Raw genomic sequence first — 27,100 nt, 5'->3', positions numbered from 1 at the left:
CATACAGCGAGTGGTTAGTGTGCCACTTACACACTCACATGCACAGCGTCACTTACACAATCTCACTGAGATAGACAGTGTTACTTATACACTCACAGTATCACCAACACAGTCACATGCACACTCAAACACAAACTCACACCACTTTACATATAGACACACACACCAATTTACAATCATCTACAAAATAATCAGTTCCCCTTACTGCAGATGCGCCACACCTAAGTGAGGTGAATGGAGGGAAAGAGGAGCAGCACCCTCCAGGCTGCAGGAAGAATTTTTTTTCCTGATGGGGGAGCAGGAGAGCCCTACACTGTGAGCACAGGCTGCTTCCTGTTTCCCTCAGTGTGGTTCCGGCGTCCACAGGCAGGGGCAGCCGGATACCAAGTCATGTCCCGGCTTCCCCTACCTGCAGGAAGCACAGTGCTCCGCTTGGGTTAAAGTAAACCCCACTCCATGTGCAGTTAACAGGCTGCAGAGGGAGCCCAGCAGCTGAATGGCTGCGCTGGGGGTGGCCATGGAGCCCGCTCACCCAGTACACCAGCCCAGAAAGCAGCAGGGCCGCCCACCAGGAAACCTCCAGGGGACACCCCCAACAGGCCAGCACCTTAGGCGAATGCCTTATTCGCCTAATGGTAGCGCCGGCCCTGGCAGCACTCAAAGTGACCAGCTACAGGAGGGATGTCCGTTCCATTTAGTTTCCCTCCTTTATTATGGATTACTAGACAATCATACGATATGGGAGAGGTGGAGTTATGCTCCATTCATACCAAGGATTGGAGCCTGCTACCCCGGGTATTATGTGAAGCAGAGCTCTGTTCTTCCCCCGCTCCTTAGTCATTGGGAACCAGGCTGCCAGAGGCTGAGCATCTCTGTTTAAAGGGACAATATAGTCACCAGAATCACTACAGCGTAATGTATAGTATACAGCTTTATGTAGTGATTCTGGTGTCTATAGCCTGCCCCTGCAGGCTTTTCGGAGCAAAGCTACCTTTTCAGAGTGTTAACATCGCTGCCTAGTAACATATGTAGGTGTAATCAGTCAGATGGCAACTAGAGGTACTTCCTGTGTAAGAGCTCTGCATGGAGATGCTGAGCACTCCCCATAGAGATGCTGATTGGTGCGGAACAATGCAGATTTATGCCACACATACGCAATAGCCTCCCATTGCTTTTCTATGGGGAAAACATTGGATTCACTAAAAATCTAAAAAGATTAAATTATCTCAGCCATGGAGGCGGGGCCAGCCGCAGCAATGGAGAAAAGGTACGTAAACACTTTTTTTAACTCCCCTGTGAAGGGGGCTGGGACTTAAATATTTACTCCAGCTCTATAGTGTTAGGAATACATTTTTGAAACTAAAGGAACACTATAGTTATGAATAGTGAAGTGGTTATGCTGCCCCTTTAAATAATGTGCTAACCATACATATTGGCATTTGTGATTCGGACGGTAATTTCTTGCTAATAATGTTAAAGGAATTACACACCAAGGACATGGGACACATTTGATTCAAGGATCTCTCATTCAGTGTGTTATGCTAATGGGATGTAACTCCTTTGTTTGCAGGAAGTAATAATAACACCGGAACGACAGTGGCTATAGTCCTCGGAGTTTTGCTCCTGTTGGCATGCGTTACAGCCGCCTACTATTTTTATCGAAAAAGGAAAAGGAACCTGGCTGAAGCCCCGCAGATGTCCAGCCAGAGTAGTGCCATAGATGGATTTGACAACGTCATGTTTGCAGAGGTAATGCCTGTGCAGAGCAACGAATTTAAATTATTTGGTAAAAGTACAAGTCAGTGCCACTACCAACAGATGACAGTAACCACCACAAAAGTTGTAATACATTTTCTTGTTTTGCCCAGGTATGTTTAGATGTGCACTTTGCAGGGCTTAAAATTTAAAGTCCTATTCCACTTGCACCAGGGTTACATTTTTTTTTACGGCTAATAGAAATGCTGAGCCCTGCACTTAGTAAACTAAAGCTACATATTTCAGAGTTGCTTGTAGTAATCTCAGCCAAGTGATCAGAGAAGCTGTATACTAGCTAGAAAACATCTACTTAAAAAGGAAAATAAATGCTTCTTTAAAATATCACCGAACAAGTACACTTGTGCAAAAATGTATTTGGAGGGATTCATTCAAATCAAATGCTTTTTAATCCACATGTACTTTAAGAATAGGGCCCTGGTATTTTTTTGCCAGCACATGGCTGACCTGACGTGTATACCTGCACCAGTGTGAATAAACACAAAGTACAATAACCACTTCTCTTTATCCAGGCTACAGACACCTAAACAAGAGATCATAACTCCATGCTGCTCCACCAGTAAAATCGCCACGTAACAAGCTCCATCGCAGAAAAATAACCCTTTCCTTACATGAACTGTACAGATTCACAATATCTTCATATAAGAACAAACAAATAGCGTGTTGCAAAGAGACTCCTTTTACCCAGAGACCTGTCTGCACCATCACAAGGAACCTGGATCACAACGTATTAAAGAGACTTTTCACCCAGGGGGAAAATAATGCTCCCAAATGTTTTATTTTCTAAACAGAATACAATAAAAATCAAACCCAGATACCGGCTGTGATCTGGAATGATTTTTCTCCAGTCTGCCGCAGAGGGGAGTGGGGTGTTTGAAAGCACAGAGCTCTCCGATTGCTGTGAATGGATAAAGCACTATTAACTTCTGCCAGTGGTGTACACATAGAATAGAAAGTTCAATTCCATAGTGCAGAACTTGGAAGGCTACTCACTATAGTGCTTCAATGCTTGCCTATGGGGATTCCACTGACGCAGAGAGGGAGGACATCCAGCGTCACGTAGGCGACCTGGAGTCCACAAGAGGCAGTCAGTTCTACAGGGTAATCATTGCCGTTTCTGAGACAGTGACACTGCACCCAGACCACTTACATGAACTGAAGGGTTCTGGGAGCTTATAGGGTTCCTTTAACTGCCACCCCATTTGCTGCATACACGTCCATAATTCACAGACGATTAAATGGTGTTTGAAACGAGCACCATATAGTTCATAGCTGCAGCCCTTTCAATGATATAGGCATAGCAGCCGAACAGAACCCCAAACTGTCTTCGAGGAAGCTGCCTCCTTGTAAAGAACCCAATGATTTCTGACGGCAGAGTTCAGAACTGTTAGGGGAAGAAACCAAACTAAGAATTTGCTGGTAAGCAAGATATATGATCCCTATAATTAGCATTTTGAGGTTACTGCTCCTTTAACAGCACGTTAAGCACACTCCAAACTTTGGGGACATTACACAATCCTCCTCCTCCTCCTCCGAGACCTATTACAAATGATCGTCTTTGGCTGGCAACACATTTAAGATACAAAGCCTATAATTAAGCTCATTCTTTTAGAAAGTGGAAGGGGTGCTGTTTGTTGCAACATGAAAAGCGTTGTATAAGGAGAGACAAGGTGAGTGATTTGCCTGTTATCTTACAGCAGGCGGTCACCCTCACCATCTTAAAACAAGTGAAAAGAATGGATGCACTTTAACAGAGACAGGATTATCCAGGCATACTGCTTCACATGAAGAAGGATAACAAACTTTATTTTACGATTACATTAAAGAAGGGATGTGGTATATTAAAGTGACCAACAGGAATGTTCCTCAAACTCCCATCCTCGCCAAGCCCTCCTTTTTGCAAAAATTAAAAAGTATTATGTTGGCTTGTATCTGTTGGAGAAAGGACATTTTTTTTTTCTTCCCTTCCCCAATTCCCATGTTATCCAAATAGCAAATCACGCCCAAACATTATTCCCTGTGGATCCTGCCCTACTGCGGGGTGGGGTAATATTAAACTGTAGCAATTTTTTCCATTTGGTAGAAAGGAACTACATACATTTCTTTACAGCAGGTAAGAAGATTTGATTATACGCAAACCCCCAAATAGTATAGTCTGAAAGAGCTGCGCTCAGCTTGGCAATGCGGAAACATCCTGGCCGATTCGGCACAAACCGACCAGTCGAGATCAGCTGGTGAGCACTGATTTCGAGGCTTTGTTTTCATTTCTTTTTTGGGAGGGCCTCAAGGGGTTTTCCAATGTCCCTTCCACGAAGTTTTACTCCTACAAGAAAATGTTATTACATTAGACAATTTCCTGGTCAATGTTTTGTTTATTGTTGAAACATGTTAATCAGTGACTGAGCCTGTGAAGATCAAAGAGTCCACAGCAACAGTAAACTAGTATTAACCCCTTAAGACCGCAGCCAAATGTACAAGTTGTGATCCAAAAAAACGTAAACAAAACCTGGCATTTGCGCTATATGTCTGTCCAACCGTAATTCACCTCTTTCATATTAAATGCACCCACACTTATTATATATCATTTTATTCAGGGGAAACAGGGCTTTCATTTAACATCAAATATTTAGGTATGGAACATAACGTAATATGAAAACAATAAAAAAAATGAGAGAAAATAAGATTTTTTTTACATTTTCTTAGTTCTGTGTGACATTCTAACTGTGAATGTCATAATACTGTTTGCTTTTACTGCAATAAAATACACATATTTGTATTCAGCGATGTCTCACGTGTAAAACAGTACCCCCTATGTTCAGGTTTTATGGTGTTTTGGGAAGTTGCAGGGTCAAATAAAGCATGTTACACTTTTCAGTTTTTTCACATTGAAATTTGCCAGTTTGGTTACGTTGCCTTTGAGACTGTATGGTAGCCCAGGAATGAGAATTACCCCCATGATGGCATACCATTTGCAAAAGTAGACAACCCAAGGTATTGCAAATGGGGTATGTCCAGTCTTTTTTAGTAGCCACTTGGTCACAAACACTAGCCAAAGTTAACGTTAATATTTGTTTGTGTGTGAAAAATGCAAAAAACTAATTTGAAAGCCAATTTTGGCCAGTGTTTGTGACTAAGTGGCTACTAAAAAAGACTGAACATACCCCATTTGCAATACCTTGGGTTGTCTACTTTTGCAAATGGTATGCCATTATGGAGGTAATTCTTATTTCTGGGCTACTATACGGTCTCAAAGCCAACGTAACCAATCTGGCAAATTTCATTGTGAAAAAACTGAAACACAAGCCTTATATGTTTGACTCTGTAACTTTTGAAAACACCCTAAAACCTGTACATGAGGGGTACTGTTATACTCAGGAGACTTTGCTGAACACAAATTTGTGTTTCAAAACAGTAAAAAAGTATTACAGCAAAAATATTGTCAGTGTAAGTGCCGTTTGTGTGCGAAAAATGCAATAAATTTCACTTTCCCTGACGATATCATTGTTGTAATACATTTTACGGTTTTGAAACACAAATTTGTGTTCAGCGATGTCTCCCGAGTAAAACAGTACCCCCCATGTACAGGTTTTATAGTGTCTTGGAAAGTTATAGGGTTAAATATAGTGCTAGCAAATTAAATTCCCTATACTTTCGGCCTGGGTTGTTAGGCAGGTCCCGCTAATTGTAATTAATTAGGATACCTAATTATGTAAAATTATTACATAAATATATATGTAAAATTATTATATATACACGTGTGGATATATATGTATATATATATGTATATAATTTTTTTACAATTATTTTTATTTATATATAGGTATACATATAGTGATGTATACGTATATACATATATATTTCGTTCTACGTGTATTTTTATATCTATATATATATATTAATATCAAAATACAGTTAGAACGAAATTACACATATTTTTAATTATTTTTTTATTATAAAATATATATAATTATAATTATGTATATATTTAATCAATATCCTTCTACGTGTATTTTGATAATATATATATATATATATATATATATATAAATATTAAAATACACTTAGTGTATGTGTAAATGTGTGTGTCTATATAATATTAATATATATATATATATATATATATATATATATATATATATATATATATATAATGATGTGTAACTGTATTTTATTTTATTTTGTAACATTAAGGGGTTAAGAGGGGAGCAGAGGGGCAGAGACAGTGTCAGCCAGTGATTTTACATCACTGGCTGACACACAGGATCAGTGATCACAGTGACAGGCTGTCACTGTGATCACCTCCTGCAGATCACGGTAATTGGCCACAGGGGGAGTGCCTGGGTGGCCAGGCATGCCCCCCACCGTGATCTGCAGGGGGATCCTGCCTGCAGTTACTATGGGTCAGCCAATAGGCTGACACATAGTAACTCTGATCGCAGTGACAGGCTGTCACTGCGATCAGATCGCAGGGAGAGGCTGTCTCTGCATTCAGATCGCAAAGACAGCCTCTCCCTGCGATCAGACTCTGCAGATCGCGGTCACTGACCGCAGGGGGACTGCCTGGGGGGCCAGGCATGTCCCCCGACCGCGATCTGCACAGTGAAAATGCCGTGGCTCCATGTGTCAGCCGATTTTAAAATCGGATGACACATGGTAAATACCGATCGCAGTGACAGCCTGCAGACATGCCCCCCGACCGCGATCTGCAGCGGCCATGTGCCGCCGGCCACGTGGGGGGTAAGACCGCCCAGGACGTACTATGCCGTCCTGCGGCGTTTAGAGCCGCCCAAATAAGGACGGCATAGTACGTCCTGCGGTCTTAAGGGGTTAAAAAAAAAAACAATAACACGATTATCTCATGGTAAACACTTGACAGTGGATAATAGCAGACTCTGGCTCAGAGTGTCTGGCTGAAAGCTGAATAGAATTGCAAACTAGGCCAGCAATGGCTAATCTTTGGCATAGCGTCTCAGTTTGTTGCTAAAGGTCAGTTATCCAATGATGCAAAACAATAGTTCTAAACTGATTTGGACTATAAATGATTTAGGGCCTAAAAACATGACACTACTGTGAAACTAAGGGAGTCTGGGGCCTAGGGCGAACCCATTGAATTCTTAAAGATTTTGTGCAGGCGACAGAATGACGGAGGTCCAAACTCTAGGTGGAAAGGCACATTGTAAATTGTTTCTTAATGCCATACTACAAATGCCTTGCATTTTGAGGACCAGTTAAACAAACGCCCCCCACATTGAACAGCTGAGGAATTGCCTGTACCTGCTGGACACACCTCTGAATGATACAGGATGGAAGTTTATGTCGTCATAGCACGAGAGGGCATATCTACACAGTGCATCACCCAGTAGTGTACCAGGTTGCAAGGGAGAAGAGTGTGTGTGTGTGATTAGCAGTGATCTACAAAACCTACAATCAACTTACCCAGTGCCCTTTCAATCTTGCCCATGACTTGGTTGCTGGGAATGGCCTTTCCACTTTCATAATCAGCAATTACCTGGGGTTTCTCGTTGATTTTCTGAACAGAGAAGGAAAAAGAAATGAATTGGATGTTTATCTGCCAATTTCAAGGTTTTATTAGGATAGTCCTACACTAACGATTCACCTTGCTGCTTTCAGCTAAAAGGCAAAATCTAATGAGACAGAAAGGGGTATCCTACACAATTATTAACTTATTAATTATAACAAGGTTGTGCAAAAGAAAAAGAAATTAAATGTTATATTGCTATCATTCACTTCATGTCAGTATTTAGATTTTATTCAGGTATGAAAACTGCCAACATAGAAAGAGATTAGAATGTTTGAAAGTGCTGTTATTCTGCCTTGCGTGGCATATAATAGAATTATTTTCTATTACAACTCACCAAACTGATGACATGTTTGGCAGTTAAGCCCAGTGTAACACGAAGTGCCTTTAATAACCATGATCTCCACCCAAAGCTAGACAGAGAATGCCGGTACTAGTTCACTATAATGCCCACACGTCCCAGTTGGCAGATCACTATAGGACCCAGTTTCCAGTCCTCTCATAGTAAAGTGAGAATGTTCCCTTACAGTGGCCAAGTCCTTCTGGGTCATCCCGACACCCTGTCTGCTCTGCTGGATGACCTTTCCCACTTCCAAAGAGACTCTGTCATGATGCAGTTCTTCTGTTTCCCGGTCCAGTTTGGCCGTATTCTTTGTGATGGTGTGCTGTTTGTTCTGACCTGCGGACCCTGTTTGTAAAATAACAGGTTATGTGTCAATAAGGCAAACAAAGACCCCAATGTAAAAAGTATAGAGAATATCACCCCCCCCCCCCCAATTCAATCAGCAGAAAACTAAAATAGTATTGTAACATACATTTTTTGGAGGTTTCGACATCATCTCCTTTTCTCTGTGCAGCTATAATGGCCTGGAAGACAAAAACGAAAAGAGTAAGAAATCTACAACCATCAAAACAAAAAGCATGAATTAACACTCCAAGTCATTTAACTGAGCACATATATCAGTGTATTGTGGGATATTACTATTCACAGATTTACTGAGCTTTACAGAACCCACTTATAGCGTGCTAAACTACATATCCCATAGATCACTGCGGGAAATTGAGGATTATGGCCTAAGCTTAGTAGGATAGATCGGCAGTTCGTGAAGTCTTACTGGTCAGAAATGTAAGTCTAGCTATTTGATTCATTTTTCCTCCATATAGTTTTATTTTTATTTTTTAAATATACATCATTAAAGTCACATTAAAGCTGAAGATGTCCACCTTCAAAAAGACACTATAGTCCACCGAGACCACTTTCATCTCCCTGTACGTCTAACCCAGCAACGTAAAAACAGTCAGTATGACAGCCACTAGAGGTGCCTCTGCTGCACTGACCAAGTTAAAGTAGGTCACATGACTTGAAAGCCCCCATTGGAAAGCATTAATTTAATGGTTTTTATGTGGAAGATTAAATGCGCACTCGGCCACTAACGCACATTAAGTCCCTGGTGCTTCTCTACGTGGAGCATTGGATCAGGCCAAGGCTGAGAAGGTCATGCCTCCTCCATGATGTCACGGGAGGCGAAGAGGTGCGAAAAAAAACTGGGCGACCTATATAGATTACCGTTAGGACTACATGTTTGTTCTCCCATTGCTATAGGGTTCCTTAAAGACTCTCTGAGATGGATTTTAACCCAAATACCAGGGATGCCCTACTACAATCATCATGATCACCTTATTTAAGTAGCAAGTCCACGCCCGCCCTGTAAATCACGTATGCATGTAGATTAAAAGGGACACTATAGTCACCAAAACAACTTGAGCTTAATGAAGCAGTTTTGGTGTATAGAACATGTCCCTGCAGTCTCACTGCTCAATTCTTTGCCATTTAGGAGTTAAATCACTTTGTTTATGTACCCTAGTCACATCTCCCTGCATGTGCACAGCCTTCCTAATCACTTCCTGTAAATAGTCATCTAATGTTTATCCTTCCATTAGTGCAAGTTTTGTTTAACTCCTTAAGGACACATGACGTGTGTGACATGTCATGATTCCCTTTTATTCCAGAAGTTTGGTCCTTAAAGGGAAACTCCAGTGCCAGAAAAACGATCAGTTTTTCTGGCACTGGAGGGTCCCCCTCTCCCACCCACCCCCCAATCCCCGGTTACTGAAGGGGTGAAAACCCCTTCAGTGACTTACCTGAGGCAGCGGCGATGTCCCTCGCCGCCGTCTCCTCCTCGTGATTGCGTCGGCCGGTGGGCGAGACTGATCTCGTCCACCGGCCGAGGAGACCTAATGCGCATGCGCGGAAATGCTGCGCATGCGCATTACGTCTCCCCATAGGAAAGCATTGAAAAATCATTTCAATGCTTTCCTATGGGGTTTTGAGCGACGCTGGAGGTCCTCACACAGCGCGAGGACGTCCAGCGACGCTCTAGCACAGGTTTCCTGTGCTAGAAACTAGGAAATTACCTCTAGTGGCTAGAGGTGGAGTTAACCCTGCAATGTAATTATTGCAGTTTATGAAAAACTGCAATAATTACACTTGCAGGGTTAAGGGTAGTGGGAGTTGGCACCCAGGCCACTCCAATGAGCAGAAGTGGTCTGGGTGCCTGGAGTGTCCCTTTAAGGGGTTAATCTAGATTTTCTTATCCTCTGTTATGTTAATAGCTTGCTATACCCTGCAAGAGCATCTTGTATGTGACTAAAGTTCAATTTACAGAGAAAGAGATACAATTGTTTAAGGTAAATTACATCAGATTGAAAGCTAAACCAGTTTTGTTTCCATGCAGGCTGAGTCAGGGGAGGTGTGACAAGGGCTACATAAACAGAAACAACGTGATTTAACTCCTAAATGGCAGTGAATTGAGCAGTGAAACCTGAGAGGCATGATCTATACACAAAAACTGCTTCATTAAGCTAAAGTTGTTTAGGTGACTATAGTGTTCCTTTAATCACGTATTTCATACAGCATAGATTTTTACAAGAGCAGAAAGCATTCTTTATAGTCTATGGATTGATATAGTCACTGAAATCCCTCAGCTGGGCACAGTGGTTTATACTGGCTGCTTGGCACATGCCATGTACTGGTCCAGTGACAGAGCCAGGGATGGTTATATGAAGCAAATACACCCAATGTACAGAAATAGCACAGGAATGTCGGGTAGCTATATTTATAGAGTGCACACACATCTATATCATTTTAAGGTGTTTATTAGTTAGAAACCAGAGTTTGTGAATCCCAAGTGTAAGGAATTAACTAAAATTAACTAGGGAAATATGACGAGGGAACTGTACACAGCAAGCCCAAATCGAGGAAAATAATCCCCAACCCCAACTATATGGTCTAAAATGTGCAACCCCATTACCCACCATTTAAACTCTTTGGAGTGGGTGAGGGCACAGTCAGTCAGCTTCACCAAAATCCAAAGTGGCTTTACAGTTTCCCAGCCCGAGCCTTTGACTCCTACAGCGGCACAGGGGCGTAAACAAAGCAGGGATTTATTCACTAAATAGTGGGGGTGTTTGGATTGCACATTTTAGACCATATATTTGGGGCTATGAATTTTTTCCCCTTCAATTTGTGCTTGCTGTGTACAGTTCCCAGGTTATATTCCCCAGTTACTTTAAGTTAATAGATCCCTTACACTTGGAATAAAAAAAAAAAAAAAAAACACACCTCTGGTTCCAAACTAATTCTCTAGAACTTCCACCCATCCCGGAGTATGCAACGACAGGCCGCTCAGACTCTAGGAAGATTGCTGGAATATCAATGGCTTCTGATGTACACACTACCAACCATGGCACCCTCTGTGCGGATTTGTAAAGTGCCCAAGCACAGTACCAAGGAAAGCATTGCAATGTTTATACTGGATCTTGCACTCTTGAACTTCAGACTTGTGATAAAGAAACCACAATAACAGGAAGTAAAACTAATGGATTCACTGTGGTTCCCCAGGACTGTATAAAGGGAGCCAGTCATGACAGGCTCACTTTAAGCTTTAATATCTCTTTAAACCAGATACGCCACTTATCAGAATCTCAAAGATATATTCTCTCTGACATTCCAACACAAGCCAAAAGATGAAAATAGGCACCAGTCTTGTAATAAATCAGAGTTTGACTAAAGTTAACAAAAAAGGTGGAGCTTTGGATTTTGTCCAATCCAAAACAACCGTCAAGCTGAAGGATATAGACATCGATCTATTGATGCTCCATCATGAAGATGGTGACAGCCATGAGGACCAGCTTGAGGAGAGTAAAACTCACCTACCCTGCACCCGTGGACACCAAACTAGATCCATAACTTCCAGGGATCATTGTGAAATATGCAAAGATCCCAGAAAGTGACACATTACACAGTCTTTGTCATTTCTTAAAAGAAACACTTAAGCAGCAAAACAACTAAAACAGTTTTGAAACTCAATTCTCTGCCACCAAAGAGAAATAAATCCACCATCAAATAAACTTTATCTAGTCCAATACTTCCTACCACCAGAATAAACGTTATCTAGTTTGCTGCTATAGAACAGCCAGTGTCCGAATCTCTTTTTCCTAAACACTTTAGAAAGAAGAGCAAAATAAATAAAAAAATACAAAGATAAGAGGAAAAATTGTGATTAATATAGCAGTCACGTTAAAAAACTTGACTGGGCCACCTTAAATCACTTAAGCAGTCCTAGCCATGCCGCCTCTGGATGATACTCACACAGCTTCCATCCCTTCCTGAAAAAGAATCTACATTTTTAAACTTACTTTATTGCACAATGTGTTAAATTTATAATTTTATTATCTCCTGATAAATTAATAACCTGTGTGATTTAAGTTCAATTAAAGGAACACTATAGAGTCTCTGCCCTCCCCCCACGACGCTCAAAGGATCACTATAGGGTCAGGAACACAAACATGTATTCCTGACCCTATACAGTTAAAACCACCATCTAGCCCCCCTGGACCCTTCATGCCTCCATAATTATAGCAAAATCTTACTGTATTCAAGCCTGAAGCTGTAACTCTGCATGCTGTTTGACTCAGAAAAACAAGCAGTCTGCTGACATCATAAGAAGTGGTAGCCTGATCCAATCACAATGCATCCCCATAGGATTGGCTGAGACTGACAAAGAGGCAGATCAGGGGCAGAGCCAGCATGATTCAAACACAGCCCTGGCCAATCAGCATCTCCTCATAGAGATGAATTGAATCAATGAATCTCTATGAAGAAAGTTCAGTGTCTGCATGCAGAGGGAGGAGACACTGAATGTTTGGATGCATTTTAGGCAGCCATGACCCAGGAAGGATCTCTAGCAGCCATCTGAGGAGTGGCCAGTGAAGTTATCACTAGGCTGTAATGTAAACACTGCATTTTCGCTGAAAAGACAGTGTTTACAGCAAAAGGCCTGAAGGGAATGATTATACTCACCAGAACAAATTCAAAAAGCTGTAGTTGTTCTGGTGACTATAGGGTCCCTTTAAGAACTCTCATTTTTGCCCTAAAGGTCTCTTGTCTCCGCCTGCTCACGCACTGGACCTACCCCACAGTAAAGCATTACACAAACAAACACTTTCCTCTGGTTATTTAGAAGATGGTGGACATGCCACTTTGAAAAAAGACTGGGAGAGTAAGAATTTTTAGTTTCTTGACATCAAACTACACATAGCAGGGAGTACGGACCATGCTGCTTCAGGTGAACAAAGCCTTACATTGACTATTATATGCAGCTACATACCTGGGATTTTAAACAGCTGCAATATATTTGATATTGCAATGATATTTTTTTTTTCATCATGTTACTAATTCACTACGGACAATGTAAACACATGCACACTGCACACAGTTCAGAAAAATAGTCACGTGACACATGACAAAATCATTTAGCTCAAATTTCCATTTGCTTTTAGAATTATTGGTGGAAACATAATTTATTCCTTTAGGTAATTAAACGAAAGCAGGTCTCAATGGATTTAAAGAGAGCAGGCTTTGACACATGCAATGAAACCACAGCAATCCAGTCTCCAAATAAAAAGTTACAGGCAGCGGGATACACACAGACAGAGGGTCTAACCACTGTAACAACAAGGACAACCTAGACTTTAAGCTCTTTACGATATATTTACTAAACAGTGGTCTGAACATGGAATGTATAATTAAGGCTAAAATAGAAAATGCTAGCGACATACTCAAAGGGGAGTGCAGCCATGATTAGCCTCCATTCACCTCAACAAATGCCATGCCAATGTGAAGCCAAGCTGCTGGGAGTACTGGCCCAGTATCGCTGAAATCAATGAGCCCTGCACACAGCCTCTCACATTGTTTTCAGGAACGCCCAGCCTCTTATTTAAAGGAACATTGTAAGCACCATAACCACTTCAACTCTTTGAACTTGGTAATGTACCTGGAGTCTACTGTGAGGAAACCACCTAACAGATGCAGAACCTAGCGCACAGATTACAGGCGGCAAAACTACTATCAGTTAAAGTAATTATGGGGTCTACAGTTTATATAAACGTAGGCATTTCAGGAAGCAATCTATTCAACCAGCTTATGTTTTAAATATAGAACAAATATATTAAAGGTAGGGGGGGGGGGGGGAAATACATCAGAAAACGTCCCTTAAATCAATAGAAAATTTATGTAAATTATGTTGCATTGCATAATGCTGAAAAAGTGAAAGCAACCTTCTATGTAAAAAACAATAGACATGACTTACTGAGTGTATACACATACACAACCCCCTTCATTACTATAGTAAGTAAAGTAAGCCATGTTAAACCCAAAACAAACATGGTTCACAGACTGGCCCCTTTAATGCCATGTTGAGTTACATGGGTTTAATATGTAGTGCACAACCAGGGGGTCTATAGTCTGGCACATGTTTTTTAGGCCCCCTCACTGCATGTTTGGGGGATCCATTCTCCAGTACATGGTTTTAGGGCCCCTTGCTGCCTATTTGGGGGAATGCATTCTCCAGTACATGGTTTTAGGACCCCTCGCTGCATGTTTGGGGGATCCATTCTCTAGTAGTACATGGTTTTAGGACCCCTCGCTGCATGTTTGGGGGATCCATTCTCTAGTAGTACATAGTTTTAGGACCCCTCGCTACATGTTTGGGGGATCCATTCTCTAGTACATGCTTTTAGGACCCCTCACTGCATGTTTGGGGGATCCATTATCTAGTACATGGTTTTAGGACGCCTCATTGCATGTTTGGGGGATCCATTCTCTAGTACATGGTTTTAGGACGCCTCATTGCATGTTTGGGGGATCCATTCTCTAGTACATGGTTTTAGGACGCCTCATTGCATGTTTGGGGGATCCATTCTCCAGTATATTAATCTGAGGGGACCTATTTATTTTAAGAACCCCTGTATGCCTGTTGGGGGGGTTTGGGGATACCCTCACTGCATGTTATTCCCCAGTACAGTATTTTGAGGTCCCCTCTATGCCTGTTAGGGGGTAGGTACTTGTTTTGGGGGATACCCTCCCTCACTGCATGTTATTCTCCAGTACAGTATGTGTTTCTGAGAACCCCTCGCTGCCTGTTTGTGGGGGGATCCATTCCCCAGCATGCATTGGGTGCCATTTGTTTGTGGAGTTACAGTCTCCACCCACCTGTGGCCCATGTTGGTATTCCCCTACTATCACACTCGGCGTGGGGGAGGCCTGGCTACACCTAGAGATCCTGGATGGGAGACTCGCAGGGTGAGGGCCGGGGTGGCCCCCGGGGGAGAGGGTGGGGGCCCCTGGATGGGAGGCTGGCTGGGTAACGGCTGTTATGGGGGAGGTGGTGGGACTCTGGAGGAGATGGCTGTTGTGGCCCCTGGGAGAGGTGGTGAGGGCCCCAGTGTTGGTGGGCCGTTGTAGCCCCTGTGGGAGGTGGTGTGGCCCCTGGGAGAGATGTGAGGGCCGCTGTGGCCCCTGGGGGAGCCCTGGATGAGATGGCTGTTGTGGCCCCTGGGGGAGGTGGTGAGGGCCCCAGTGTTTGAGGGCCGTTGTGGCCCCTGGGGGAGCCCTGGATGTACCTGTTTGGACTTGGCCTGTGCGGCGGTCGGCCCCTTCTTCCTGAGCACGGTCACGGTGTCCCAGTCACTCTCCGCCATGTCTGCAGCGATCTCTCCTGTGATCCACCCGAGCACAGCAACGCCAAGCACCAAACCCCGCCCACACTGCGCTCTCACTGGACACCACGCCCGCCACTCACCGCGCCTCCCGCGCTCATTGGCTGCTCGGTCAGCACGCTTCTCATTGGCGGAATCTTGAGGAAAGATCTGGAAGGCTGGAGCTTACACTCTATAACGGCGCCTATTGGCTGAGACATTCTGTCTAGTGAAAGCTGATTGGCTCCTGCGTTTGTTTTCTTCATTGGCTAGTAATTAAGACAATAAACCCATTCCTTAGTTCCTATTGGCTGGAGCCTCTCCACACCCCCATTGGCTGATGTAATTCTCTGTCACCATGAGCACATCTTACCTGATGTCATTTTATTAGCATTTCCCAGTATTACATTATAAACCAGGGGTTGTGGAACTACAACTCCCATGATCCTTTGTCAGCCTCAGGGCAGTGAAAGCATTATGGAAGTTGTAGTTTTACAGCAGCTGGGTTTTACATTCTGTCAGAAAACATATATAACAACATATTTCATGCTGCCATGGCAACAGAGTCTCAGCCTATAACCCCCTCTCTCTCTGTGTCACATAACGGCAGGTTTTATAATAATGCGGCCAGAAAAAATAAAATATTAATGAATTATTGGATAATTCGCGTAATCCGGTAATTTGCGTAATCCAGTAATCTGCGTAATCCAATCCTAATTTTTTCAGTTTAATGCGTTGCCCAACCACTGTGCATTATGGGGGTTGGCGTTCACAGCGGCTGTTGTGGAATAAACAGCCTATCCTCCACGTCCCTCTTACTGGTTTATCTGATAACCATAGGTGTGCGCAAGGCGTGTGCCCAGGTGCACCCTAACTGCGGAGTCAATTCAGGCTCTCTGTCCTCTATGTGCGTCTTGCCTCTATTTATATTTATTATCTTTTCTTCCTTGTGCTGGATCTCAATACCTGGGTGCCGCCATTTTGTTCTCCTCAGCCCATGATGCCTGCAGTATGCCTTCTGCTGGACTCATTTTACTGATGGATTGTGGGTAAATTCCTTGGCAACCGAAATGGGACTTTGCCAAAGATTACCACTCCCTATCGGAATAAGGAGTCCCTATTTTATCGCATGTAAGAAAAAGCAAATAGTAAAAAAACAGACAAGGAAAAATAACAATAATAAAAAAAAAACCAACAACAACCCGCAAAGTATTGCTTAAAATAATCTATTGTTTGGTAGATGATAAAGAGCAGGAACATTGTGATAGCCTGTTGGTATATAGTTTGTATATAGTTGGTATTACTAGCAGTATCAAGCAGTAATCGGCTAGGTTAATATGTAAAAGAGAAATCTGAATTAAAACATAGTATTTTAATAAATGTTCACATCTAAACCCCCAACTGTGTGCAGACCATAATGAAATGTGCTGATTGCAGGTTATATCAGTGCCAACCAGCTGACATGCCAACTATCTGTCTGCAGAACCATGTGCATTATACAAAGTGTACACTAGATGGCGCTGGTGTGGATTTAAAGGGCTGGGTTTGGATTGAGTGGGCTTCCGTACACAGCCTGCAGTTGCCTTTCTAAGGATTTGCCTTCCTGTGTAGGTGTTACAGTGAGCTCTAATAAACTGGCAGTGAGCTCCCAGTGTGGGCTGCAGGCCATGGCTTGGCACTGACACTCAGTGTTTACAAAGGCGTTGAGAGGGGCTCCCTGAAACTTTATAAAGGGGGCAATGGCACTTCTACTAAGGGGGCTGCTGCAGACACCAGCATGGAGGGGCCTGAGACTTATTGCACCTTTATCCACAGGCAAGTGATGTGCAGGAATTATCAGCTAATTGTCCTGACCTTGGGGACACATTGAATTGTACAATGCGGTCTGTGGGTTATATTGGGTAAATTGGGTTATCAATAGTACTTCTCAAGACTTCTATACCAGGTGATCACTTTAGAAAGACATTGGAACACAATTGGGTTCATTCACAGAACAGTGAATTGTAGTTAAAGGGACAATTCAAGCAGCATAAACACTACAGCTTGCAGTAGTGGTTATGGTGCCAGGAGGGTCCTTGTGCCCTCTGCCAGGAGTCAAACCATTTTAAAACAGTTTGACTTCTTACCAGGGGTCCCTAGGTCTCCGCTCCCCACCTCTATTACTTCATGTAACGATCTGGAAGCTCTCATATCTGAGATAAACCCTGCAATGTATGGCTTACTTCATTGGCTGAGGGCGCTGCATTGACAATTAGCCAATGAACTACTCAGGAGAGCTAATGGAAGCTCCTAACAGGGAGTGGACGCAGGTAAGAAGTCAAATCGCTCTAAAGCAGTTTTACTCTTTTACTGTGGGGTGAAGGGCGTTTTGGTTATGGTGCATGAGCAGTTCCCTTAGTTTAAATTTTCAAACTCTCCTAAAATCACAGCTGGATATCTTGTCTATATTTTGCAATTTATTTTTAAAGTAACAATTTCAGTGAGTAAACTCCCAGTGCACGTAAACACCTGGGCACTCTTGTCCTTTTTAAGATGAGTGATGTTCAAGGAAGTCTTGTAGTAAATTCTGATACCCTGTTATCTCCTCATTCTGTTTTCTTGGTAGGGGCCAGGATGCCAGCTAGTCACTTTACAGGAGAGTACGAGGACGGCGACATTAAATTTACTGCTGCACATGATGATGTCACGGATGGCCTGTACCCTGGCCACATTCCCACCACCTTGTTACAGAAGGCGCTGCTATCTGCTGGCTCGGCAGTAATGTCACTTTATGATCCATATAGACACGGTAAGATATAAACATTGCCTTAAATCCCGGTACTGCTAGAGACGTCAAATAACACGTTATGGCGGACTAATATACACCGTATATTATCACTCTTTATTCTGGGGGAAGTTATGTAGAATATAACAGATACATTTAAACCAAATTTTTAGCATTTTTTTTTGGTAAAATATTTTGACAATTCTTTAAATCTGGCTTTTGTGGCTTAACCCCTTAAGGACCAAACTTCTGGAATAAAAGGGAATCATGACATGTCACACATGTCATGTGTCCTTAAGGGGTTAAACAGTCCACTACTTTTGCCAGTGGTCCATATTTGCCTCTTTAGTGAATAGCCCTCATATTTTGTAGCGTTGTGTTGTTTTCCGCATTTGCAAGTCCTTATTTATTTCTCCTTTTTGCTGTGCCAATTCTCTAGATATGATTGCTGTTCTTGGGGAAACAACCGGTTCGCAGGCTTTGAAAAATCTCAGAGACCGTATGAGTCAAGATCCAGAAGGAGCCCAAATTTTACAGTAAGAGGTTTTATACTTCCAGGAAATATAGGGGTGAATATCTTTGACCAGCTAGATGGGTTACTGCATGCGCCATGACCTCTTCAGTGATATGAGGTGGTTGGAGTTTGTATGTGCAGCATTTCGATATGAAAGAGTTCCGAGCTGTAGAATATAACTTCTGTGTATATTGGACTTCTGAGGTCAACACACAGCATGCTGGTGACAGGTGTCCAATGGCAGTATAACTCCCCCTTCTGTGCTACCCATGTCCTCCCCTTAGTCTTCCCTGCCATCTGTTCTCCTCCAGCATGACATCAGTGTAGGATGATTGAGCTCAGGGGAGAACTTTTCCTCAGTGCTGAAACAGAGTTAAGTTGTCATGTAGTAAAACTAAAGTTGTCATGTTGCTTGGATTTACATAGAATGTGACGACAGATAAGAACCATTCGGCCCATCTAGTCTGCTTTACCATTATTGGCTTGTTTGATAGAGGTTTAAATGTTGTCCTAAATCGAGATTTTAGTTTGCAGGACGAGTGCTTTCTACGCTACCCAATTACAGCTAACATCTTGTATAGTATCAAAGAAGTGAGGTTTTTGTTTCTTCCTTAACCCTCAGAGAGCGCCCTCGTATACGGATTTCTACGCTGGATATTGAGAGGCTCAGAGAGCTGCCGGAGGGAACTTTTGGCAGGGAGTACGTCCGGTTCTTAGATGTCAATGTAAGTTCATCCCCAAACTCATCTATTCTGTAGCCTGTTTTACATCATGAAGTTTACTTATATGCGTTAAATTTGCTGCACCTATTGACATTTTAAGATGTCACAAAAGAGTTGAATACATAAAAAAAAAAAAAGCTGTTATTTACTGTTAAACAGTTAGATTTGTTATTTTCTGTGGCCCTCAGAACGTGACCCCCGACACCCGTATGCCTGTTAAGTTTGTGGATGATGAAGAATTGGCGTATGTGGCCCAGCGATACAGAGAAGTCCATGATCTAATGCACACGCTTTTAGGAATGCCAACAAACATGTTAGGTGGGTGCAAACTCAGCAGGCAGCTGTACTGTGATCAGAGACCCCAATACTGATCGCCAAATTCTCTCTTGTAGGGGAGGTCATAGTAAAGTGGTTTGAAGCTGTGCAGACCGGCCTGCCTATGTGCATCTTGGGAGCTGTGTTTGGGCCGCTCCGTCTGAATACCAAGTAAGTTAAAGCTGTAGCCATCATCCCTGTATTTACAAAGCAATCTGTAGGTGATTTAGTGATGCACGAGTCTGCTGAACTTTAAATTCCTATAAAGAATCCATATCTTAACTAAAGACATAGTTGATAACAATAACATCCTGAATCTCTATTAAAGTTGTTATGGTGCCCAGTGTTCCTTTAATGCAGAGGTGCCCAAAAGCTAGATATCTAGATGTTGTAAAACTCCAACTCATAGGAGTTTTAGTTCTACAACATTTGGGGATCTAGCTTTTTGGTACCCCTGCTTTCATGATATAGGTTTCTTGTGTAATAATACAAGAAACTTAACTTGTTTGAGATCTGAGTGGGGACCAACCACAGGGAAAAACCTCAGCAGTTTGCCCTCTCTCTGTTCTCTTACACTCTGTTGTAGTTTATTAAACTTAACGCTCGAGCCAGAGTTTCACAAAAGATGTGCGGTGTTTGATATCACCGCAGGGGAGTTACTAAAGCTGCAGATATTTCCCAGACTTTATGGAAAATAGCCATATTGTACACGCAGCTCTACCTTGTGTTTATAGTATACAACTCCACTCAATAAGCTGCCTCTCACACATTTCTTCTCCCTGATTCTAGGAGAATGAAGGCCCTGATAGAGCTTCTTCCTTGGGCAGTTCAAAGTGGCCGCAACGCTCACTGTACTCTCAACTTCTACTACGAGAAACGGTGGGAGCAGAGTTTGCAAACCCTACGAGAAGAGATTGGAATCCTGCCCCCTCCATCCACCAAAGGCTGAACCAAATCCTATTGGCTCCTGGAACTTAAACAGAACTCATACCGATAGGTGTTGTACATCAAGCACCAGTGTGGAGAATGGAAGTGGGAATAAAGAGACTTGCTGCGGTGGTACACATCTGCAACCTGATCACATCAAGCTATCTATCTCACACCTTTAATTAGCTTGAACAGCGCCCCAAGATTGTCAATCACTTGCAGTCTGTCCTGTTTTAGGTTCTAATCCTTAATTAAAAGGTTGCATTAATATTCTGCAACATAGCAGAAAAGCCACAAAGGACCTGGTCAGCAAAATGTGCTAATTTCAAGCGAATAGAACCCCACTGTTTATATTAAAAAATATATATTTTTTTTTTTAAATCTAGACTTTTCCAAAAGTTCATTTTTTTTTTGTGAAGTGGGAGAGAATATTTAGTGAATTATAAATCTGTCTTTGAAACATAGGATATTAAAAAAAATACCTATTTTAAACATAAACAATAAAATTGCTATAATGAATGTAAGAAATATTTAATAAATGCATTATTTTAAATTCCAGATCATTTTAAAATAAATTATTGCAAATTGCTGGCATTTTGCATCCTTGTCTCGAGTTAATTTAACCACGGCAGCTTACTGAAGTGGTTATGGTGCTGTCCCTGTCAAACTGGTTTTAAATGGTTTGTAAAACAGACAAACCTAAAAGATTCCGAGGTGGCAAAGCTGGTCGCTTAGCCCGGGATGTCATATGAGGAAGGTTAATCCTTTTTACTGTCAGTGTGCAGTACATATATGTTTAGCTGGAATTTGGCCCGGCCAGTTAACCCTTCTATTGCTGTAAAAATTGCACAAGATCCTGCTGGGGTGATCACCAGGAGGGAAGGTTGGGATTTGGTGCCCTTGAAAACAGTTTGAAAAACGGATTGCAGATTTTGTAGGACTTTTCCTGTATAGATAAATGAATGGAGGCACCTGGGGCCATAGGATGATATCCTACGCTATACCTGGGTGTCCATATAGTAGAGCGGTTATAAGAATTGGGAGGATTGTCAGTTGGGATAAGTCTATTGCTGAAACTCTTCCTCCCTCTCAGTAGTCTGTGGCTTGCTATACTGATTTTGCTGATCCAGATTTGAGATGGTTGTCTTCATCAGTTCCGCAGTTTGACCTCTGTTCTTGCTTATGGCTTGGGAGATGCTCTGGAGATCCCAGTGTGTTCGGAGTAAAGCACCATCGACAGTGAAAGGTCCGTCCCGGATGCGACGCACTTTAGTGCATACAGCAGAGGAACGCAGCTCCAGGCCGATCTCGTGAACGATTTTACGCAGATACTGCTGCGTTTCGTGCATACATTCTATCTCTGTGTTGGAAGGAAATAAATAATAGTTTTGATCTGTGCAACAAAAAATGACTACTCTAGCACACAATTTATTTCATTTATTAATCCTAGAAAAAAAAAATCTACGCTGGGAAAAATATAATACATAGCAATCAACAAACTGTCTATAAACAATCTAAAATGTCTTTGACAAAGATAATAAATCCTGCACTTTGTCTACAGAGAGATTACCTCACAATCTCATCTGCTGAGAATACAGGGAGCAACAAATACGTAATAAGAAAAAGAGAGAGGAACAAGAAAGGAACGTAGGCAGAGTTAGTAACCAAACAGGATATTTGTGTAGAATTGCAAGTTTTAGACCAACATTGTTACAGAAAGATGGGATATTACAGAATATACCTAATGTGAAGTGTGGTGGAGAGAGTTCCAAACAACGCATTCCGAGGATGATGGGAGGGGATTTCACCATGGGTCGCAGGCGGCCTTCCACTGCTAGCTCGTAGGCTTCCTGACTCCTCAGATCCATGTGAGTATGCCTAGGAGTGAGAACGCATCATTACTGTATGTGAAATTATAATGGATTCATTACGTGCCAGATCCTCGTTAAAGTCAATATTTAGAAGACAAAATATTTTGGAGCTTGTCCACGTTAAGTACATTATTTGCTCACAAACCATCTCTTTAATGACCCACTAATTGGAACAATATTCTGTATGTGTGTTTACTAATCTAGCCAAACATCGCTCTCCTGGGTTTACCCATTGAATTAGTACTCAATTTGGAACCAGGTTTTATTTTCTGTTATAGTAGAATGTTACTCAGTACAAACCCTAATTAACATTACTGCTAAACGTAAACTGGTAACAACTGGGGATTGCCGTGGCAGAAAAGAAAACGATTAAACTACTAAGCTACACCCACCATATTTCCCAGTGACCAGTGTGTGTTCTCTTTAAATACTTACATGAGCAAGGCCTTTTGGTTGCTTCCTTGGATCATAGCCAGAATCCGCTCAAACTTGTCTCTTGTGATGTGACCTAGGAGACATCGAGAATCGGTTGTAAGAATTAAAAATTACACCGAGCTAAATTTAAAATAATGAGAAAAAATAGGCAATAATACATAGACATGAATGCAGCTGGTCAATTGGCCGTAATTAATGGGTAGCTGATCAGATTAGAATCACTAAATAACGTGCGGCTGTATGCCAGGGCACCCCAGCTAGATGCTCCCCCATATGGTAGAGCTTGAACTACCATCTTCTGCCAGCTGTTTGCAGCAATGATTATGATTTAACATTTGTTTTTGTACAATCTGGGAGAAGAACGCTTACTGTATGTGGTCTTCTCAATCACCTTCCCAGTGTCTGAGAAATCTTCTGTAGCTTTTCCAAAAAGACCGGAAACGGTGTAATCCTTTGCAAATGTAATAAAACGAAAAAAAATTACAAACCATTAAACAAAACACTGTTAAATAAAGATACAAAGGTCATGTTCTGTGTGTACATCTCTCTGTCTATTGATACGTGTACGCCAATCAGCCACATTAAAACCCACCTAATATCATATCAGGTAGGTCCCCTCATGCTACCATTACAGCTCTGACTTGGTGATGCATGGACTCTACAAGACTTCTGAACGTGTTCCGTGGTATCTGGCACCAAAGTATTTGCAGCAGATCCTTTAATTCCTGCAGGTTGTGAGGTAGGGCTTTGGATGGATTGGATTTGTTGTTTTAGCACATCCCACAGATGCTAAATATAATTGAGATTTGGGGAATTCGGAGGCCAAAGGCAACACCTTGATGAAAGAGGCTACTGCCATCAGGGAACACCATTGCCATTGTGGAAATGGTCTGTCCCAGTGGTCTAGGCATTTCTATTTCGCCCTTGCCAAGGTCACTCAGATCTTTTCACTTGCCAATTTCTCCTGCTTTCAACACATGAAATTCAAGAACTGACTGTTCACTTGCTGCTTAATATATCCCACCCCATGACAGGGGCCATTGTAACAATATAATCAATGTTATTCACTTCACCAGGCAGTGGGTTTAATGTTGTGGCTGATCAGTGTATATCTGGCTATAGATTTCGATATTGTTGGATGTGCCAATTATTCTATCACTTTGCTATACACAGTCAGACTCATGTATTAAGGTTTCTGACATTTATTTACATCATGGACTCTGCAACTGTTGCCCTTATTCCGTTTCTACTCTGAGGAACATGCTGCCAAACAAGGGAAAACAGAGCAAATGTATCTATAAGCCCAGAAATATGGACTCGGTATAAGAATATGTATTGTTAATCCAGTGAAGAAGTTAGCACCACTTACAGCAATACTCTTGTTATATGAACATCATTTTATTTACACTGAAATGTACAGACCTTGCAGCAGTGAAACACAATGTACTGTACAATGGGTGAGTGAATGTAACAGGACCACACAACCACAGCAATAAAATCAGTCCTGCCTTACACACGATGTAAAATGAGAAAGGAACCCCAGTTTTAGATAGCTTCATACCCTGGTACAATGGCTGCTGTACATATCGGTTAAAAGCCGGTTCCCTTGGCCAACACCCAACACTGGAATAGAGAAGGAAGAAAACAAAAGTGATTATTTCCTTTTACATATCTAATTATTTCGCTCGCTCTCACTGTGTCAGTTTGTATGTGTTAAAAGGGTTAATGGTGATTTCACGCTACTGAAGCCTCTCATTACATGCCCTGAACACAGTACGGCAAAATGGAGGGGTTTCATTCCTAATACCCTAGCACCATAACTACTGCAATAAGCATGATATAAAATGTTACCATAACTACTGCAATAAGCATGATATAACCTGTTACGATAACTACTGCAATAAGCATGATATAACCGGTTGCAGTGTTTAGAGTATCTTGTAATTCACTCACTGCACAGATTTGTTTGAGTTTTATAGACATACATAACACCAATATTTCTCTGTGATCACAGAAGTCTATATTGCCGTCGTGCAATCCATTAACACTACAGATAATGCAATTTTCCTGATGCAAGCAGATAATCCCTCACATACCAACATACAATTCACAAATAAAAGCTTCTGTGCATGACGTATCATATCTGCAATAAAGAAACATAAGAAAAAATATTAGCAAAGTTTGGTTTTATTAAACGATTAACTCACCAAAGACCCCAGATGACCTAACATCCAGCCTGTGCCCAGCTCCGACTTTAAGATGAGAGCACGATTCTCCTTTAACTGGCAAAACACCAAAACAATGACACAAAATAGAATCGTAAGCCACCGAACATATTCTAAATCAATGACTGTTTGCAATGATTGCTTCAAAAAATATCTGTAAGCGCAACAGTCCAAAGTATGTACGCAAACATTCATTGCATGGCACTTACCCAGTGCATGATCTGCCAAAACGGGCACGGCAGTAGCAACCCTGGTTATCTGTACCCCATTGGTACCTTCTGTAGCAGCAGGCAGAAATCGGACTTGGTGACGAGGTGCACGCTGTTCTAGGGAGTTCAGGTCTAAATAACACAGAAAAAAATGTGGTGGGGAAGAATTTTGGGAGCTACATATGTATGCAAATATCAATTTCCCCAGTGGTCTTTTTAAAAAAACATGTTTTTGAAAGCAGTGGTCTGAGCACTTTAACTATTTGTGGCTCACCCTTGAACTCTCCACTAACAATCCAATACCTGGCTCATTACAATTTCAGGCAAGATGTCGTTCATTCTCCGTACCTTTTAGTAGGTTTGTCTCCACTATGTCACGGACCAGCTTCCAGCTAACATCGGGGGGTTTGTACACAGTGAAAAGACCATTTAATCTCCGATAAACTGAATACGCAGAACGGACCATGACTATTCCAAATCAATGCATGCTTCAACCCACTCAATTAGTCACCAATACTGATCTGCACAGAAAAAAAGAAGAAGAAATAAAGTTAACAAAAGATAACCGGAGAATCATTTAATCATTTGAAAACGGTTGGAAAAGGGATTTATTTTTTTACATTTATTATTAGTGTGTACAAAAAGTAATGTCACACGCACGCCGTCCTCACTGGCGGTTGGTATACAGAGGACAGATCCACTACTATCATCCTCATCCACCACGGTCTGGTTTAAAGGTTGCCTTGCTTATTCCAAATTCTATAGACTAGTTAGTGAACTGTGCTGTTAGTTTTATCTTTATTTTTATCCTTTGCAATGATAAACTGTTTTTAAAAAAATATATATTAACAGTTCTACCACCTCCTATATTTTAGCGATACTGCTATTTCTTTACACTCAGCCACCAGTTCTATATACCGGTGTGCCTTAACCTATGTGGACATCATTCTGATCTTTTATTCCTATAAAGTATAGCATTTGGCATTGGTACCATGCACCCTGTATAATTCTCACTAACAGGGTTACCATACATGTTCACTTGGCACTATTTTGGGCTCACACTGCAGTTAGGACAGTTAGTGTTTCTATGATCCTATTTTAATATAATATTATTTATCCTGTACACTGTACTATATGGTGCATGTGATATTGTCCCTGGAGCTTGCAGTGAGTCCAGGTTTAGAGCTCTGTCTGTTTATTCTTTGAATAATATTAGCAATACATGCAGCCTACCAATGGACATTGTCGGCTCCTCCAGAGGAGAGTGAATACACACACACTGACTTCCCTGAGCTCCCCACCGAGTACTTCCGGTTTATCACGTGACTCCATCCCTGTGGGCTCCAACATGGCGCCTTTCTAGCGTTAGAATGGGCGCCGCCATATTAATCCACCCAAAACATCTCTACCGCAACATGTTCCATTCTCCCTGCTCGCTGCACCCGCCATATTGCTACTCACAACAATATAGATTGTATATTGATTTGAGCAGAGAGTGCCCTCAGCCGCCATATTGCTACTCACAGCCACTTCCTCTTGGCCGCCATATTGCTCCTCACAGCCACTTCCTCTTGGCCGCCATATTGCTACTCTCAGTCAGGGCCTCTTGGCCGCCATGTTGCTACTCTCAGATACATGTCCATGTCACCCAGAGCCCAGCAGGTGGCAGGCTTGACATGCAGTGAGGGGCCCCACCTGACAGGAGGTGGGAGCCAGGATGGATATTATCACATGTTGCCAATTTGGAGTGCTCAGGGTGGATGAGGTGA

At 42.1% G+C, this 27,100-nt stretch overlaps 3 protein-coding genes across 3 annotated transcripts; 1 reads left to right on the top strand and 2 right to left on the bottom strand.

Moving 5' to 3' along the window:
- Nucleotides 1–3,558: 3,558 nt before the first annotated feature.
- Nucleotides 3,559–15,415, bottom strand: EDF1 (endothelial differentiation related factor 1). Its single transcript, XM_063432980.1, has 5 exons — nucleotides 15,275–15,415; nucleotides 8,128–8,179; nucleotides 7,840–8,000; nucleotides 7,210–7,303; nucleotides 3,559–4,096 (listed from the first exon to the last, which is right to left on the bottom strand). The coding sequence occupies exons 1-5, from the start codon at nucleotides 15,350–15,352 to the stop codon at nucleotides 4,035–4,037; spliced, it is 447 nt and encodes a 148-aa protein (XP_063289050.1). The 5' UTR covers nucleotides 15,353–15,415; the 3' UTR covers nucleotides 3,559–4,034.
- A 1,521-nt stretch (nucleotides 15,416–16,936) lies between these two features.
- Nucleotides 16,937–21,072, top strand: COQ4 (coenzyme Q4). The gene is made up of 7 exons (XM_063432979.1): nucleotides 16,937–17,164; nucleotides 17,955–18,137; nucleotides 18,553–18,649; nucleotides 19,250–19,352; nucleotides 19,538–19,667; nucleotides 19,742–19,835; nucleotides 20,454–21,072. The coding sequence occupies exons 1-7, from the start codon at nucleotides 17,089–17,091 to the stop codon at nucleotides 20,611–20,613; spliced, it is 843 nt and encodes a 280-aa protein (XP_063289049.1). The 5' UTR covers nucleotides 16,937–17,088; the 3' UTR covers nucleotides 20,614–21,072.
- A 34-nt stretch (nucleotides 21,073–21,106) lies between these two features.
- Nucleotides 21,107–26,647, bottom strand: TRUB2 (TruB pseudouridine synthase family member 2). The gene is made up of 9 exons (XM_063432978.1): nucleotides 26,565–26,647; nucleotides 25,680–25,852; nucleotides 25,332–25,463; nucleotides 25,105–25,179; nucleotides 24,459–24,520; nucleotides 23,267–23,348; nucleotides 22,898–22,970; nucleotides 22,333–22,469; nucleotides 21,107–21,951 (listed from the first exon to the last, which is right to left on the bottom strand). Exons 2-9 carry the CDS (start codon nucleotides 25,795–25,797, stop codon nucleotides 21,656–21,658), a joined length of 975 nt encoding a protein of 324 aa, XP_063289048.1. The 5' UTR covers nucleotides 25,798–25,852; nucleotides 26,565–26,647; the 3' UTR covers nucleotides 21,107–21,655.
- Between the last annotated feature and the right edge of the window lie 453 nt (nucleotides 26,648–27,100).

The sequence above is a fragment of the Pelobates fuscus genome, chromosome 9 (assembly GCF_036172605.1).
Source record: "Pelobates fuscus isolate aPelFus1 chromosome 9, aPelFus1.pri, whole genome shotgun sequence".
Lineage (NCBI taxonomy): Eukaryota > Metazoa > Chordata > Amphibia > Anura > Pelobatidae > Pelobates > Pelobates fuscus.
Note: the sequence above shows the minus strand (reverse complement) of the source record. Positions and strands in the feature narration are given on the sequence as shown.